At 35.2% G+C, this 16,784-nt stretch overlaps 1 protein-coding gene across 1 annotated transcript in view; it reads left to right on the forward strand.

The window, feature by feature from the left end:
- The window catches only part of LOC150101006 (venom factor-like), a 697,967-nt gene that overhangs the window by 558,495 nt on the left and 122,688 nt on the right, over positions 1–16,784 (forward strand). The window contains exon 35 of the mRNA XM_090401101.1: positions 5,085–5,172. Coding sequence (XP_090257227.1) covers positions 5,085–5,172 — 88 coding nt within the window. The remainder of the gene's footprint in view (positions 1–5,084; positions 5,173–16,784) is intronic.

Below are 16,784 nucleotides of genomic sequence, written 5' to 3' on the forward strand. Positions count from 1 at the left end.
GTAATTACTGAATATCATTAGCATCCCTGATTGCCCTGCCTATCTTTGCATCATCAGCAAACAGTTGCAAATCTGATGATAGACCCTGCTTGATGTCATTAATATACAGATTGAACAATAATGGCCCAAGGATTAAACCCTGGGGTACATCACTGGTTGGTTACCTTAAATCTGGCAGATTCACACCCACTGTGTAGCACTTTTTGATATCTGTCTGTCATCCATCCCCTGATCCAAGTCAATAGATTATATTCCATTCCCATATTCTCCAGTTTACCAATGGCTTATTGTGTGGTATCCTATCAAATGCCTTAGAAAAATCCAATATTATCATAGTGTATCCATTCCCTTTATCCAACTCGGCTGTAACATTGTTATAAAATATGAGCAAATTGCTAAAACATGACCTTCCTTTAGTAGGTGCTTTCCCATGCTGTTTCCTGCAGAGTATAGAATGCTTGTCTACCCATTTCTGTATGCGAGTTCTTACCAACTTCTCTAAAATCTTCACTACCACAGATACTAATAGGTCGGTAGTTAGACACATCAGTTTTTGCACCACCCTTGTGCAATGGAACTATCATACATTCCTTCCATTCATGTGGTATCATTCCTGAGCTGAGACTCCAGTTATACAAATGTGTGAAAGGCTTAGCCATTTCAGCTGAACATTCCTTTAGCAAACAGGCTGATATTCCATCTGTCCCTATTGACAAATTCTTATCCAGGTTATGCAAGAGCTCTTCAACCTCATTTTCATAAACCTCTAACTCTTCATCTGACGTAGCATTAGCACTGTGCACCATGCTACATACACCTGGTTGATATATCTTAGCAAAGTGAGCACTCATTAACTGAACAATCTCCTTAGCTTCTGACACTCGTGTACCATCTGCATTCAATAAAGTTATTCTTCCACATTCATTCTTTCTTTTGTTTGCGGTATAATGATAAAATTCTTTTGGATTGCCTTTTTGCATTGCCAATTTCTTTTCATACTCCGTTTTAGCTTTTCTCACAATACTCGTTACTTTTCTCGCCTGAGCTTTATGTATTTCACAACTCCTCTCACTCTTATTCTCACGACATTCCTTCCACATGTCATATTCTTGTGGATCTCTTGCTTAATAAGGCTGCACATCTATTTCACTACCAAGCTATTTATTCTTCAAACACAAGGGATACATTGAGATACCACCTCATTCAAGCACTTTTTCAAAGATTCCCATGCATTGCTGACATTTTTTTTTCCATTCAGTAACTGATACCATGGGACCAAAGATTAGTATTCTTCTAAGTTGATCATAATTTCCTGCTTTGTAGTTCAACATGTAGCCTGTTTTAATCGAAGCTTCAATACAAGTAGATACTTCACAAGAAAGAACAGTATGATCACTGTCACCAATTGGTGGTAAAATAGCCATATTCTTGACAGAGATCCCTTCTGATGCTATGAGCAAATTCAACACTCTTTGACCTCGAGTTCCTTCTTTCACAATGCTGCTTGACAAAGTTGTCTCACAACAATTCAATAAATTCCTGTTCTTTATTTTTATGAGATTTCTCTTCTACCCAATCAATGTTTGGAAAATTAAAGTCACCCACAATGATCATTCACTGTATCCATAAGGCTAAATTGGCGATGCATTTCTTCGTCCCCTACACAACTGAGCCAATGCAATATGAGCAAATCCAACACTCTTTGACCTCGAGTTCCTTCTTTCACATGCTGCTTGAGAAAGTTGTCTCACAGCAATTCAATAAATTCCTGTTCTTTCTTATCATGAGATTTCTTTTCTACTCAATCAATGTTTGGAAAATTAAAGTCACCCATAACGATCATTCACTTGGTACCATAAGGCTAAATTGGTGATGCATTTCTTCATCCCCTACAACTGAGCCACCAGATCTGTAGCAACACCCCACCATATATTTTATTCTGTTAACCTCCACTTCACACCAGATAGACTCAAACTCATCGCTACATGGGACATTGTTACCATCATTGTTTTCTTGTATTTCTACCCTGACTGGACTTAAGTCATCTGATATTAGTAGCACTCCTCCTCCTCCCCTATCTCTTCTGTCATTCCTAAAAATAGTATATTCATTATACTCGATCCCACATACCATATTTGATTCTGATGGCCAGGTTTCACTAATGCCAACAATCTTAGACCACATTGTATTCAATAAAGCAACAAACTCAACCCCTTTGTTTCTAATGCTCCTGGCATTTGTGTATAGACATGATAAATTACCACCTAGTCTATTCTTATAATTAGATATGCAATCTATTTGGTCTTGTTCTAGAATTTTATTTTTTTCCTCCCCAGACATACTTAAAAGGTCCAAAGCATATTTTTCCACTCCTTCCCCACATACATAACCATATTCAAAGACATTCATCACGTTTGTATACCATAACTGAACTTTCACACACATTTTTCCCATTCTCCCTTGATGATCTAGTTTCCCTGACTCTCTGCATTGGGTCTCATTCCAAGAAGTAATTTCTCCAGGTTTCTGATGCCAAATGAATTCAAGTGCAGTCCATTATTCTTATACAAATCTTTTCTGCCATCAAACACACCCCTGTTGGATCCTACTTCTTCTAAATCTTACCTTGGATCCGACATGATTACTATTACAATGTTCTTAACTAATTGATAAGTTGTGAGTTGATTTCTAATTCAAATATAGAGAAAATTTATATTTAAAGACTGCGCCACTCTATATCTGAATTAGTTCAAGAATTGAAGAAAAATCAACCTTCAACTCTTTAAAATATATACTGGCTGAGTATATTTGACTTACTTAATTTACCCGCTTTGGTTCGAATATTTTATGAATGGTGCAGTAAAAGAGATTCAGGCAAAATACAACTTTGGATAAACAAAAACAAACATTTAATTTAGAACCACAAATTTTACACTCAAATTCAAAACACTAAGTAAGATATTATAAACATTTTGGCTCTCACAAAATTCAATTAACTGCTTGGTAAAGCTCAAAGTCACAAAGTTCCTCAGTAACTGATTGCAAAATATCTCACAGTTTCTTAAGTTCCAAATACAACAAAAATTGCAGTAATACCTCTTCACAAACAAATACTTTTAAATTTACATTTTAGCTAACTTCTTCAATAGTTATTGTTAGTATAAGGAATTTTTAGGATGAAACTCTCACACTTTTCTGCAAAGGAATATTAATGGTTGGAATAATCTTACCGATAATTTTCTTTCTTCATAAACTTACACACAAACATTTTTATATAACTGTAAACACTTTGAGCAGTATACGGCACTCATTAAAATAAATCTTCTAAGCAATAACTGAATTAATCATCGGTCACAATACACATAAACAAATGTTGTTGCATAAAGTACTACTGATCACTCATGAAATAAGGCAATACACAATAATTCCTTAACTTGAGGTTTTATATGCACAGCTGTTCATTCTTCCTGCATTCAAATAATTCTTTTAGGCACTATAATTCTAATCACAGTTAACGGTAAACTTCAATTTTACAGCCTCCACTATACTCTAGAAACTTTGTACTTTGCTTCAAGGTTCCGTATGTCTTGAAAGGTCGGCGCTGGAATTATATCTCAACTGAAGTATTGCTAGTCTATTTAGTAGTCACTCAGCTGTCTTCCGTAGCTATAATTGTTATTCTACAACTTATTAGCTAACCACCTCTCGACTAGTAGAATTTATTTAGCTGCTCGAGTGACTTGCCGACTCGCTATTATCGCACTGTGATTCCTGAATGCCGAATGCCCGATTCCAACCTAATGCCAATCTCTCTCTAATAAATCTCTAATCTCCTAATTCCTTAATAATTCCAGCGTTCGTCGCTTATATATCTGTTTTTCCCGCCTAAATTGTTCTCGTGATTTCTTTCTAAAACTCTTTTCAATAAAACTCACGTGGTGTTCCAAAACGTGCTCACTCACTTACATACGTTTCCATGACAACAAAACAAAATATAATAAAATTGAGCTATTACATAACGTTAAACTTTACAAACAGGAATAAATAGAGAATATTTACATTTCAAATAATTTAAAATATCAAATACAAGTTCTTATAATATTAACATAGTAATAAATAAAATAGCTTAATAATATTTAATACAGTCTTTTCATTATTAATACATATATCTTGATTAAATAATTAGATATTAGACAAAATTTAAGTAGTTATATGAAAAATTTAAGTAGTTATATGAATATTAAATTATAAAAATAAGTTATTTACATTAAATAATTACAAGTTTAGCTTATGTGATGGAAGAGCATGTTGGATTCTGAAGCAAATAATAATTACTTTAATCTCTACATAATCAGAATCCAACACCCCACACATCTAAAAACTCACATCCATATCTTCTACATAGCCTGCACATGAAATCATTTGCTATCATCACCCTCCTTCTTAACTCAGTACTATCATATCTAGGTAGTAATCTTATAATTTTTACTCTTTCACAGTAATTGAAGTGCCTTAGAAGATCAAAATATGAGATCTGACATATAGAGTCCTAACAGATAATAGGTTAATATCAAGGAAAATTGTTGATAGGAAGATGATAATAATAATAATGTAAACTTAATCACAGTATAATATACACCTCTTAAAGTACACATCACAAATTTGATGGTGATAAGGTCATTCTTGAACAGTACAATAACAAGTGATTCCAGTGACTTGGCATTGGAGATCCATTCAGCTGCTAACATACCTCATCTGCCTATGTACTAAGGTCTATAACTCATTCTATAATCTGTTGTTATAATTTTTGGTCTGATAGCAATTCATCTAGGTTTAATTTTTCCCCCATAATACACTATCCTGCAGTCTTGACAGATTAATTTGGAGGGAAATTGTTAATAAGAAGAAATTGTTAATTTTATGCATGAAGAAACTTTGCTGTTGCAAAGTTTCTTCATGCATAAAATTTGTTTCCTTATACCAGGGTAAAAGATTAAACAAGAATAGAATTTCTTGTCAAGTATGATTTAATTTATTATATGATAGTTTGCTAGTTTTGTTCATTAATGTATATGCTTTAACAGATATATTTCAGACAAAGACACAGGAATGACAATTATTGATGCTGGAATATTCTCTGGATTCGAGCCATTTAAGGATGATCTTAAAAGGGTAAGCTGATAGTAAAGCAACAAGATGGATAAAATAATAGTATGTTGAATGATATATTGAAAATTCATTTAAAACAATTCCCAAAACCAGTTCACTGAAAAATAAATCAAAAGGCAATTTCTTCAAAACATTGATTAGTGGAGGGAAGCACTAATTTTTCGATGATATTTTGTTATGTACCTGCTAGCATTAAATTCTTGCTTCAGTTATAAGTCAAAACTTTCATGAGTTATATTTCCATCACAGAATGTACATATTGCAGAATATTATTCCCCAATATAACATCACCTAGTTTTTTCCCACATTTTTCTGGCATGCAGTGTGAGTAATGGTGCTTTCAGAATTATATCACATATTATGAAGAACTCCACTATTTCTTATTTTTCAGGGTAAAGTTTAAAATTACTATCCCACAAACATAGTCTGAGGTATATTCTGTGTTAAACTTAACGTTAATACTTTAAGAGTCTTCTAGGTCAGCTACCAGTATGCTGGCAATTGTGTGAGATATTGGTAATGCTATGAAAGAGTGACAAACAAAAGTGAGCATTATAGCCAGAACGTAAAACTTAAAGAATTAGATGATTAAGAAAAAAAATGAGATGAGAGATATAGAAAATGAGATTAGACATTTGGTAGATATGAACAAATGGGTGCAAAGAGAAAAATAGATGGCAAATGATCCATGGTGCTGTATGGAGATTCCATACATATGTACTTGCTAGCATTAAATTCTTGCTTCAGTTATTATTATTATTATTATCCAGGCTTCCATGGAATCAAAAGACTTATCGTGGGAGGTTGTGCTTAGGAAACACAAAGTTTATTATACCACACAACTCCCTGAACTTATTGACCATGCTTGCTCTAACCACTCTCTCAGACAATGCACTCCATGGTTCAACCACCCTCCACGTAAAGAAACCACTCCTCATCCTCTTGCTCACAGGTTCCTTTTGTAACTTCCAAGGATGGCCCATTGTCATCAATCCCCCATGCTGTTCCACGAAGTGAAGAACGCCCCTGTAACCACCTCTCAACAGTCTAAAAGTCTCAATCATATCACCTCTCTTTCTTCTATTCACCAAACTGCAATCCACATTCCCTCAGTTGATCCTTGTAACTGACATTTTACAGTCCTGACACCATCCTTGTTATCTGCCTGTGTACCATTTCCACAGTTAGTTTATTCCCTTTAAATCCTGGGGACCAAATTTGAGAACAATAGTCTAAGTGTGGTCTGATCAGGGTCTTATACAACGGAATGATAACTCTTCTATCTCTGCAGATCAGCGTCCTTCTCAGCATTGCAGCAATCCTCTGGGTTACCTTCACCACCTTTGCAATATGTCCCCCCTGAATTTCAGTTTTCCATCGATCACTACCCCCAGATCTCTTGTCTCCCCTACTTCCTCCGGTACAGCTCATCCAATCGAGTATGCAGCTTCCCATCCATGTATCCCAACCTTCAAGACCTTACATTTTGCTGCATTAAACTGATACCCCCATTCATTTGCCCATCTCTGTCTACTTTATTCAAATCCTCTTGCAGGGCCACCACATCTGTACTATTACTAATAACCCTTCCCAGCCTCACATCATCTGCAAACAACTGAACATCCCCTTGCAATCCATTAACAATGTTATTAATACAAAGGTTGAACAATATAGGTCCCAGTACTGAGCCCTGTGGATCCCTATTTGTAACCTTCTGCTTCCTTGATAATGCCCCACCATACACAACTCTCTGGTACCAATCAGACAGCCAATCCTGAATCCATTTGACTAACCTGACATCTAAACCCCATGTGCAGCAACTTAAATATCAGCTTATCGTGTGGCACCCTGCCAAACGCCTTTGCAAAATCCAAAAAAATGGCAGTATATACCTTTCCCCCATCAATTGCTCTTGTCAGTTTATTATAAAAGGCAATCATATTACTAAAGCAAGAGTACCCCTTAACAAATCCATGTTGACTCTCACAGATAACGTTACCCTCATCTGCCCAATGCTCTATACAGTCCTTCAGTAATTTCTCCAAGACCTTAACAACTACTGATGACACACAAACTGGCCTATAATTAGACACTTCCAGTCTGCAACCGCCCTGTGCAACAGCACTATCTTACCTTCCTTCCATTCCTTGGGTACCTTTCTCGCAACCAGACTTTTATTGAAGAGCCAGGTCAATGGAGCTGTCAGTTCTTTAGCATATTTCTCTCAAATCCCATGGTGAAATATTCAGTCCCACAGCTTTACTGACATCCAGAGTACTCAGTATTTGGAACACGTTCTCCTCCTGCACTTCTAAACCTTGAACCTGCCCTATCCCTCTAGTATTAAAATTTACTCCACCAGGATGAAATACACCAATAAAGTGTTCACTGAACAAGTCCACTATGTCCTCTGCATCAGTCACTCTATTCCCATTTTTATCCCACAATGTCATTCTTCCACAATCATTTCTCCTCCTACTGGCCACATAACTAAAAAATTCCCTAGGATTTTCTTTGGATCTTAGTGCCAATCTCTTCTCATATTCCAGTTTCGCCTTCCTTATCATACTAGTCAGATTATAAGCCAAAACTTTCACAAATTACATTTCCATTGCAGAATATTATTCCTCAGTATAACATTACCTAGTTTTTTCCCCTCAGTGCAAGTAATGCTTTCAGAAATATATCGCATATCATGAAGAGCTCCACTATTTCTTATTTTTCAGGGTACAGTTTAAAATTACTATCCCACAAACATGCTCAGCTAAGAAAGTGCACAAGGTCTGTTTTTAGGAGAGAAGATGGACAGGATGATTGATGCTTTGGATATGAGAAATAAATGTATGATGGAATTAATGGTAGTTGTGGAATGATTGATTTGGTTAGGCAGAAGGAAAATGTAAAGATGAATATCAGGAGATTACCAAAGACAGTAAAAGACAACCTTGTAGTAGGAAGGGATTAGTATGTTGCCCAGGTATGAAAATGGTGACTTGACATGAGTAAAAATCATGAATAGTATGCTAGCAGACCTGTGTGAAGAGAAAAAGTTGCTATTTATTGATGCATAGAATGCATTTGCAGGATGAATGGAATTGAATAAAAGAGTTGGATTTGATATGAATCAACTGAAGAGATTGTTAGCAGAAGGAAGTATAATGAATGGTGTGAACAAGGGATCAGAGGAAGTCAAAGATGATGTGAAAGGGCAGGAGACTGGTGAGGCAAGTACTGTGAGAGATGAGAATTATAAGAGCAGGAATGGAACATGGACAGGCAGACATTGTGTAAAGAGAGTGGTTCTAAAAGCAGTAATTGACAAAAGGGTCAAAAGTAAATGGGTGGTTAGAAGCTATGAATAGGATGGCTTAATGTATGGGAGTAGGTGAGTCTGCAGAGAAATATGTGGTAAGGACTTATAAAGGTGAACAGACATGAGCAAATGTGGATAAGTAACAGGTGAGAAGGTGACATGGATATGACTGATTATAGACTAAGAAATGAATTGTTAAGAAAGAAAGATTATCAGGGTTCTGGAAGGAGAGTGTATCTTTTTTTATTCTGTGTAGGGGTAGATGGCTAAGACACGTCATGAATATGGTTAATTTCAGTGGTAAGAATAATATGATCAGCAGATGATGTCAACTCTGTTAGCTAATATTTTAATAATACCATATTCTCTTTGTAGATGGTGAGTGAAAGATGGTAGATTTAGTCTAAATGAAATCTATTCAACCCACATGGATAGGTTTCCTCTAGATATAAAAAGGATACCAACTTTTTCCACAGCAAGATGAATCATGTGGTGCTGGCTGTTAAAGTGCACTAAAAACTATTGTGACATTTATACTGTGTGGCCAAATGGAGATCACATAATCAGTGTAGTGTAGACATATGATGCACTTGTCAGTGTCTATATGCTTTATTAAGTGTTCCATTTCTTCTCCCCTTACCAACAGACTAGCAAGGAGAGAAGCCAGTTACTGTTTTCAATGTGGATTTTTGACTTTATCCTGTAAGACAAAATAACCAGAGTGCTAGACAAAATAACAAAACTAGATATCTCTGAATTAATCCAGTTTATTGTAGATTTATTGGTTTCCCCCCAAAAAATATTTTTTTCTTCCTCTTCTAGGCCATAAGATTGTGTCAGTATCTAAAGGACTATGCCTTCATTCTGTATCTCTTTTTCCTTCAGGTTTATATTTAATTACTTTCTTTGGTAGTCTTGCATCTTCCAGTTGTATATTATTATATAGTGAAGCCTGTAGAGTATTCATAACTTAAACATACACATGTGACCACAGTACTTAAATTATTTAATAAGTAAATATTTCATCCTAAGTATCTTAGGACATCATCAGTATAGTCATTTCGAACAATACTAGGAATAACGTACAGTTAGGGCACATGCTTACAATGGAATTCCATTACGATCCAGTGGAAAAACACCAAACTTCTACATAGATCCTTATATAAACATGAGCGTTTATATAAAGAAAGTGCTGAAGGGCAATTTAAACCATAATGACATTCTTACTATCCCTAAAGTTTGGGAAATTGTCATCCTTAATTGTGTAAAATAAATTTATGTCTGTTATTTTATTTTAATCTCATTTATTTTTTATCAGATATATTTTAATTTAATTCTATATCATACTACTGCACACAGTGGGAAGTACTGTGGTCACATGTGTATGTTTAAGTTAGTCATTATATATGTTCTCTCTCTCTAATTCTGGTTGGCCAAGTGGTTAGTGTATCTGCTCTCCAGCCAAAAGGCTGTGGGTTTGAATCCTACCATTGGCATGGATGTTTGTTTGTGAAAATACTAGTGGTGGTAGTGGTCAGTAGTAGATGGCGTTGGTGTAGATGAAGGTAGTTGTGGCTGGTGGAGTGGTGGAGACAAAGAGTTGTAGAGTAGGTACCCTTCCCTCGATGCTCTTTGGACTCCCTGGAGGTGCTATGTAATAATAATGATAATTCATTATTTTATGTTATCATTTATAATTTGTTCCTGATCTCATCAAGTCATGTTGTAAGAAATTGTATTACAGCTTCTTGTATTTTAGTTTCATATCTCTCTCTCTCTTCCCAACTATCTGAACCATATAAAATTATTGGCATTGGCATAACTTTATAAAATTTCAATTGCATTTCTTTTCTTATTCATCTTATAGTACCACAGATTGCTTGAAGATGCTGTAATTTATTAACTATATCATATGTTATATCACATTCTAAATATTAAAAATTTATTTCAGTCTTTTCCATTCTTCAGATATACTGCAGGTAATGCAATACGTATTCAGCAGATTCAGGAATTTTACTTTAAAAGGATATCACTATATTTAATTAACCTTGAAGTAATTTCACCTGTATGTATATCAGAATAAATGGGGGAAAATTGATTCAAGTAAAGACATTTAAATATCTAGGAAGTGTTATTACAATGATGGAAGATGTAAAAGTAACATAAAAGCAAGAATAGTGATGGGAAGAAATGCCTTTAATAGAAAATGGATGTATTCAGAAGTAAAATGGATAGAAACCTAAAGAAAAGACCATGTTATCTGTGGAGTGTTGCCCTCTATGCAGCTGAAACTTGGACATTGAAGAAAGAAGATATTAAGCTTTATTTTGGAAAGCTTTGAGATGTGGTTTTGAGAAGGATGGAAAAAATCAAATGAACAGATCTTAAAAAGAGTAGAAGAAGAAAGAAGTCTGTTAAAGAGGATAAAAAGAAGCAAGGGAAACTGGATTGGACATATTCTGAGAGGGAATGGAATCATCAGAGATGCCATCAAAGGAAAAATAGAAGGAAAAAGACCCAAAAAGAAGAGTAAGGAGAACAATGCTAGATGACATGCTGAATGGAGAACTGCCTTGAAAGAGAAGGCTCGCAACAGAAGAGAATGGAAGGAAAGTTTCTGCTACTAAAAGAAGAACCTGCTCAATTGCAGAATACTCAAGAAGAAGAAACATTCTTCCATTTCCACCATCTGCAGTAAATCAATTCATGTTATTTACATTTTCAGTTTCGGTTTCTTTTTACTAAGTTTTGGTACTTTTACCTCTAAGTCATCATCTGACTGACATAATGGTCATTTCTGATAACTTCTCTTTGCCCTGATGGCCTCCTAAAAGAAACTTCTACATTAATTCAGACTCCCTTCTCTGAAACTTCAAGTATATCTGCCTTAATTAATTTTACTGTGCATTCCAGTTAAAGATAAAACCTACAAACAGAAAGCACTGCTTTGGACTTCCCCTTTCTCTCACACAGTTGATGAAACACTTTCATAAAAGTGCCTTAAACTCACCATAATGATAATCTACTAGATATGACAGCTCATAGTCTGTCACATTACTCACTACTTTTACAACAGTATGATGTTATGAAAGCATTAAGTAAAACACAAGAATAATCTGCACTACAGTACACAACCCCTTTTTGAAATCAGCTGCAATCATGACGCTTGCTCATCCACTTACTTCTTCTTTCCTCTACACAGAATCAACAAAACTTTATATTCCCAAATGTCACAAAGAAATCCAATATTATCTCATATATCCAGTTCTGAAAAGTAGTAAGGTTTTTTTACCTTACAAAAATTAGTTAATAGCAAGTGTTGTGAGTGAAATGCATTGCCTTAGAATAGAAATGTTGAATGAGTTAAAGACAGACTTTGAACTTTGTGTTACAGTGGGGACTACCCATGGAAACGAAGGAAAGTAAATCTGATAGAAGTCTGATGCTAATAATAGTAATAATGTGTTTACCAAAAGACTCTACATCTCCTAAACCATACAGGATCCCCACAGTCCTGCAAAGTGTAGCCTATTTAGGTGAGAAAAACTTCCAACATCTACTTGAATAAACATAAAACTACATCTAGGTACCTGCAATGCATTCGTGTTTGGTTTCAGACCATGCCATCAGTTTTAAATCACTGAATACAGTGAAAAATAAACTTTCTTATTAGCAGATTTAAATCTAATAAACTGTTGGAAATTTACCAGAGCTCTACAACATTCTCCCATTTTTAACAAGTGTAGCATCCTTAGAGCAAAAAATATGTTATCATTATTATGAGATCATCAGACCAACATCTAAGATCACTTTAGCATGTATATTAAGAGTGCCAATTAAAACTGCAAGGTAATCAATTTTATTGTTTACTTGGCTTTTGTGTACTTGCATGCACATACCTAGACTTACAATTATATGTGTTAAAATGCTTTGAGGCTAAGGTACAATATTATTAACACCTGACCTCCATGAAGTGAAAGGACTCATCTCAGCAGGTCTGTATGTTCTCATTCAAGAAAATCATTGAATTGTGCCTTAAACCCATTCACAGTTTCCATGCTCACCACACTTTGAGGCAATATATTCTACTCATCAGTCACTGTCCTTCTCACACCCTCCTTATACAGCTTCCGGGGATAACCTACCCTTGTCTCCCTCTACTCTTTGAAAATTCTCCTCCACATTAATCTGGTCACAACCCCTCACCAACATATATGTCTCAATCATATCCCCCTCTCATTTTATTAACAAGGCTCTGCAACTTGCATTCCCTCAGTCTCTCCTTAAATCTGACTAAATTGGTGAAACTTCTTTGGACCCTATTCAATACATCCTCATTATTGGCATTTGTACAATTTTAGCAGTGTGATTCCTAAACTTCAGTTCTGTCTACCATGGCTTCTAGATCTCTAATCTCTTTTCCACCTCTTTCAAAATTTTCCTATTAAATGTATAGTCTGCATCCCAACCTCACTTACCAGATTTCAGAATCTTGCACTTTGCAACATTAAAATCATAGCTCCACTCATTTACCCATTCACATAGTCGATTCACATCCTCCTGCAAGGCCACAACAACAACATCTGCTTTACTAGACACAATTTTTTCCCAACTTTGCATAATTGGCAAACAGATGTACATTCTCCAGTTAAGTCATTCCCAATATCATTACCGTACAAAGTTAAACAATAATGGTCCCAAAACAGATCTCTGTGGCACTCCATTAGTGACCTTCCTCTTCTGGGATACCTATCTGACAATCAATAAGGTATCCAACTCACTAGTTCTAATCTCATTTGTTTCAGTTTAGCAACCCTATATATGTTATGGTTAAAGTGATAAATCCAGTTATTATTAATAATTACCGGTTAAAGTGAATAATTCCTAGAGGAGTCTGGTAAATGTAATAAAAACATGCTTATAGGTTTTCATTCTCGATAGAAATTATAACAACTTAGGTTAGGTTAGTTTATAATGAAAAAAGTAAGGAAAGTACTTTTTTTGCACTCAATGAAATCAGAAATCATTATAAAATATCTAACCTACCTATATATAAAATCTATAAACATGTTTTTATTACAGTTACCAGACTCCTCTAGGAATTATTCACTTTAACCGGTTAAAGTGATTAATTCTCATAAATTATTCACTTTAACCGGTAATTATTAATAATAACCGGATTTATCACTTTAATCATAACATATATACATCTTCTTTATCCAGTGAAATTTTCACCTTGTTGTAATATATAAGCAGGTTGCTAAAGCATGACTTCCCCCTAATCAACCGATTTCTGAATCTCCTGGTCCTCACCGATCTCTCTCTCTATCTCCTAAACAACTCCAAACATGCAGATTGACTTATAATTTGTAGCCAAAATCTTATTCCCCACCTTGATGAAGTGAAAAATACTTTCCACCTTCCATTCCTTTGTGACTTGACCTGTTGCACTCATGTTAAACAGGTGTGCTAAAGGTGGCATTAATTCCTAAAAGCATTCCTTCAAGTCACATGGTGATATATTGTCAAGTCCTACAGCTTTATTAACATCAAGTTTGTTTAATTCCTTATCCTACTCATTGACCATCAATCCTTCTTCCACCACATCCTTTATACTTCATTGTCATCCTCATGAGGGTGAAATACACTGATAAACTGCTTATTGAATCTTCAACTATATCCTTAGTCATCAATCTTCCAGTATCATTAACTATCATCATCCTCTCATAGTCATTCTTTCTTTTACTTGTCACATATCAAAATAGGTCATCAGGATTTTTCTTAGCTTACTAATTTTTTCTTATACCACTTTTGTTGTCTGTATCATCTGAGTCACCTTCCTGGCCTGATCATTTAGTTAATTATTAATCCAGGGGCTTTCTTTTCATGAAGCAGCAGCAGCATGGATTAACTATGATAACGCAACCATTACTGAATTTTCTGTAGGTTTCCAACCTAACCAATCTGATTATATTGAAACCCAATACATGGTAGCATTTATTTTTTCATTTTATAATTTAACTTGCTTTAATATCACTTAATCTAATCATGCTCTTAAATAAGATGATATAATAAGGTTCTTGATATTATTATATGGACATCTCCACCAAGTCCATAGATTCATTGTAGGAGGCCCATTAAACCTTTCACTAGTAGGCATTATCTTTTATGCATTGCCTATCATACTTCTATTAACTTATATGTTTTTATCATATCCCCCCCCCCCTTTTCTGCCTATGAATTAATTTCTGTAACCCACAAATCCTCATTATACATCCTCATAAAGAGCATTCCATAGATGTCACCATCTTAATCACTCACCTGTGGATCCTATTAACTTCTTCCTCGTCCTCAAAAAATCCACATGACCATATCTGTGCATAATAATTCAGATGAGAGGCAGAGCTGCTTGTCAGTGCAGTCTTCAGAAATATATCAACATCGTATTTATTAACTATTGCTCTACCCAGTTTTGCATCACCAGAAAGTAACAGATTGTTTCCGCTCAGAGATCATTTCCTATAATGTACAAATTAAATAGCAGTTGCCCAAGTATAGAGTCATGCAGAACATAGCTAGTCATAGGCCTTCTTCAGCAGGCTACTCTCTATATCTGTCCATCGATTATTCTCTTATTTACATCAGCTTCATATTTACTTCATCCAGTTGCTTCATTTTATATAACAGAGTTCCATCTACTATCCCATCAACTGCCTTTATGTAATTCAAGTTCAAAAGCAGTGTGCAGGGACAGATTCGGAGAGATTGAGGAATAATTATTGTCCTTGGGATGTTGATTTTCAATCTGTGTATTAATTAATGATGTATGTAATTTATTGCTGATGATGTTAAGTTGGGTAGGGAAAAGGATACAAAATAATTCTGATGTAGTGCCCTTATAGTATGGTACATTACAGCTGGATGGATGATGCGACTTGACCTCTTTGGTTTGGAAGATTTAAGGGAATACAAGGGTTTTTACCAAACATGAATTAGCCAGCCTTATAGTGGCAGGATTTTTCATGCTGCACAGAGACAAATAGGCCTAAGAACATGGAAAGTTAGACATAAATATTAATCATATAATGGGTCCTCTCAAGGTGGCCTAAATTCCTTGGATTGATCAAACTTTCCTTAATGTCATTAATACACAGATATACAGGGGCGACATTGCAAAAATGATAATAATGGCACAGAAGATAACAGCAGTTATGAGAAGGACGCGCATGATAATCAAGAAGTCATCATTCCTTTTTACAAGGCCTTGATACAACTACATCTGGGTGCTCAGATGTCATGTAGGCTGTAACAAGATAAGTAAATTTTATATTTAGTGTGTGATGATATTGTTGAATGACATTTGCATGTGGAACATGGTGTTTGGTTTAAAATTTTATAAACAGTATTACTTTAAATTCATTGTTTCTTGTTAGTGCTCTGGTACAAAATGGAGGTGAAAGGTAGATCTTTACATAGATCAACACAAAGACAAAGTGAATGGTGTGGATTTTTCAAGAATGATACTGTGCCATGAATTTGTTATTCATTCATGGGAAGATTGCATGAATGTTAAGAAAGCATGTGGAACTTATAGTGAAGAAAAAGAGTGCAATAATGACATTAAAAAACAGAGTGCAATTAAATGTAAGATGGTGAGCTGGATTAACTGCAAACAAGCTTGTGCGACTGATGATAAGATAACAAGAACAAACGATAGTAAATGACTCAAGATTTGAAAACTGACTTGGTGACGATGAGGAAAGAGATGAAGTAGATGCAGAGTAAAATGAAAAAAGAACTAACAAAAGATTCACGAGTGGCATTGTGTGATGGGTATGGTTATCAGAGGTGTGGTAAATGAGATGTACAAGGTTTGTTTTCTGGGAGGTAAAATGAATAGACTGATTGAAGCATTGGATATGAGGAACAAATGACTTGACTGGGAACAAGAAGAATATAAGATGAATGTTAGGAAGTTGTTGAGAAGGATGAAAGGTAGCCAATGTGTTGCCTGGGTATGACAGTGGATAGAAAGGATTATGAATGAAATGTTAGCAGAAATGTGTGAAAAGAAAGGGGGGCAACTACAGTTTGTTAATGAGTGGAATGATGGACTGCATTTTAATGGTTTTGGTGAAAGCAATAAGAAAAGTGATGAGTGCTGAGAATGAATCTGAGCAAGTAAGAAGCAATATGAAAGAGCAGAAGAGTAATGAAGGAGGGATTGAAGTAGTGCTTATGGATTGAGAAGGTTAGCATAAGTGCAGAGAATTAACGAACAAGTGTGCAGGGTGGACAGTGG

This window comes from Typopeltis vanoorti, chromosome 12 (genome assembly GCF_054136105.1).
Source record: "Typopeltis vanoorti isolate ZY-2024b chromosome 12, IOZ_Tvanoo_1.0, whole genome shotgun sequence".
Classification (NCBI taxonomy): Eukaryota; Metazoa; Arthropoda; class Arachnida; order Uropygi; family Thelyphonidae; genus Typopeltis; species Typopeltis vanoorti.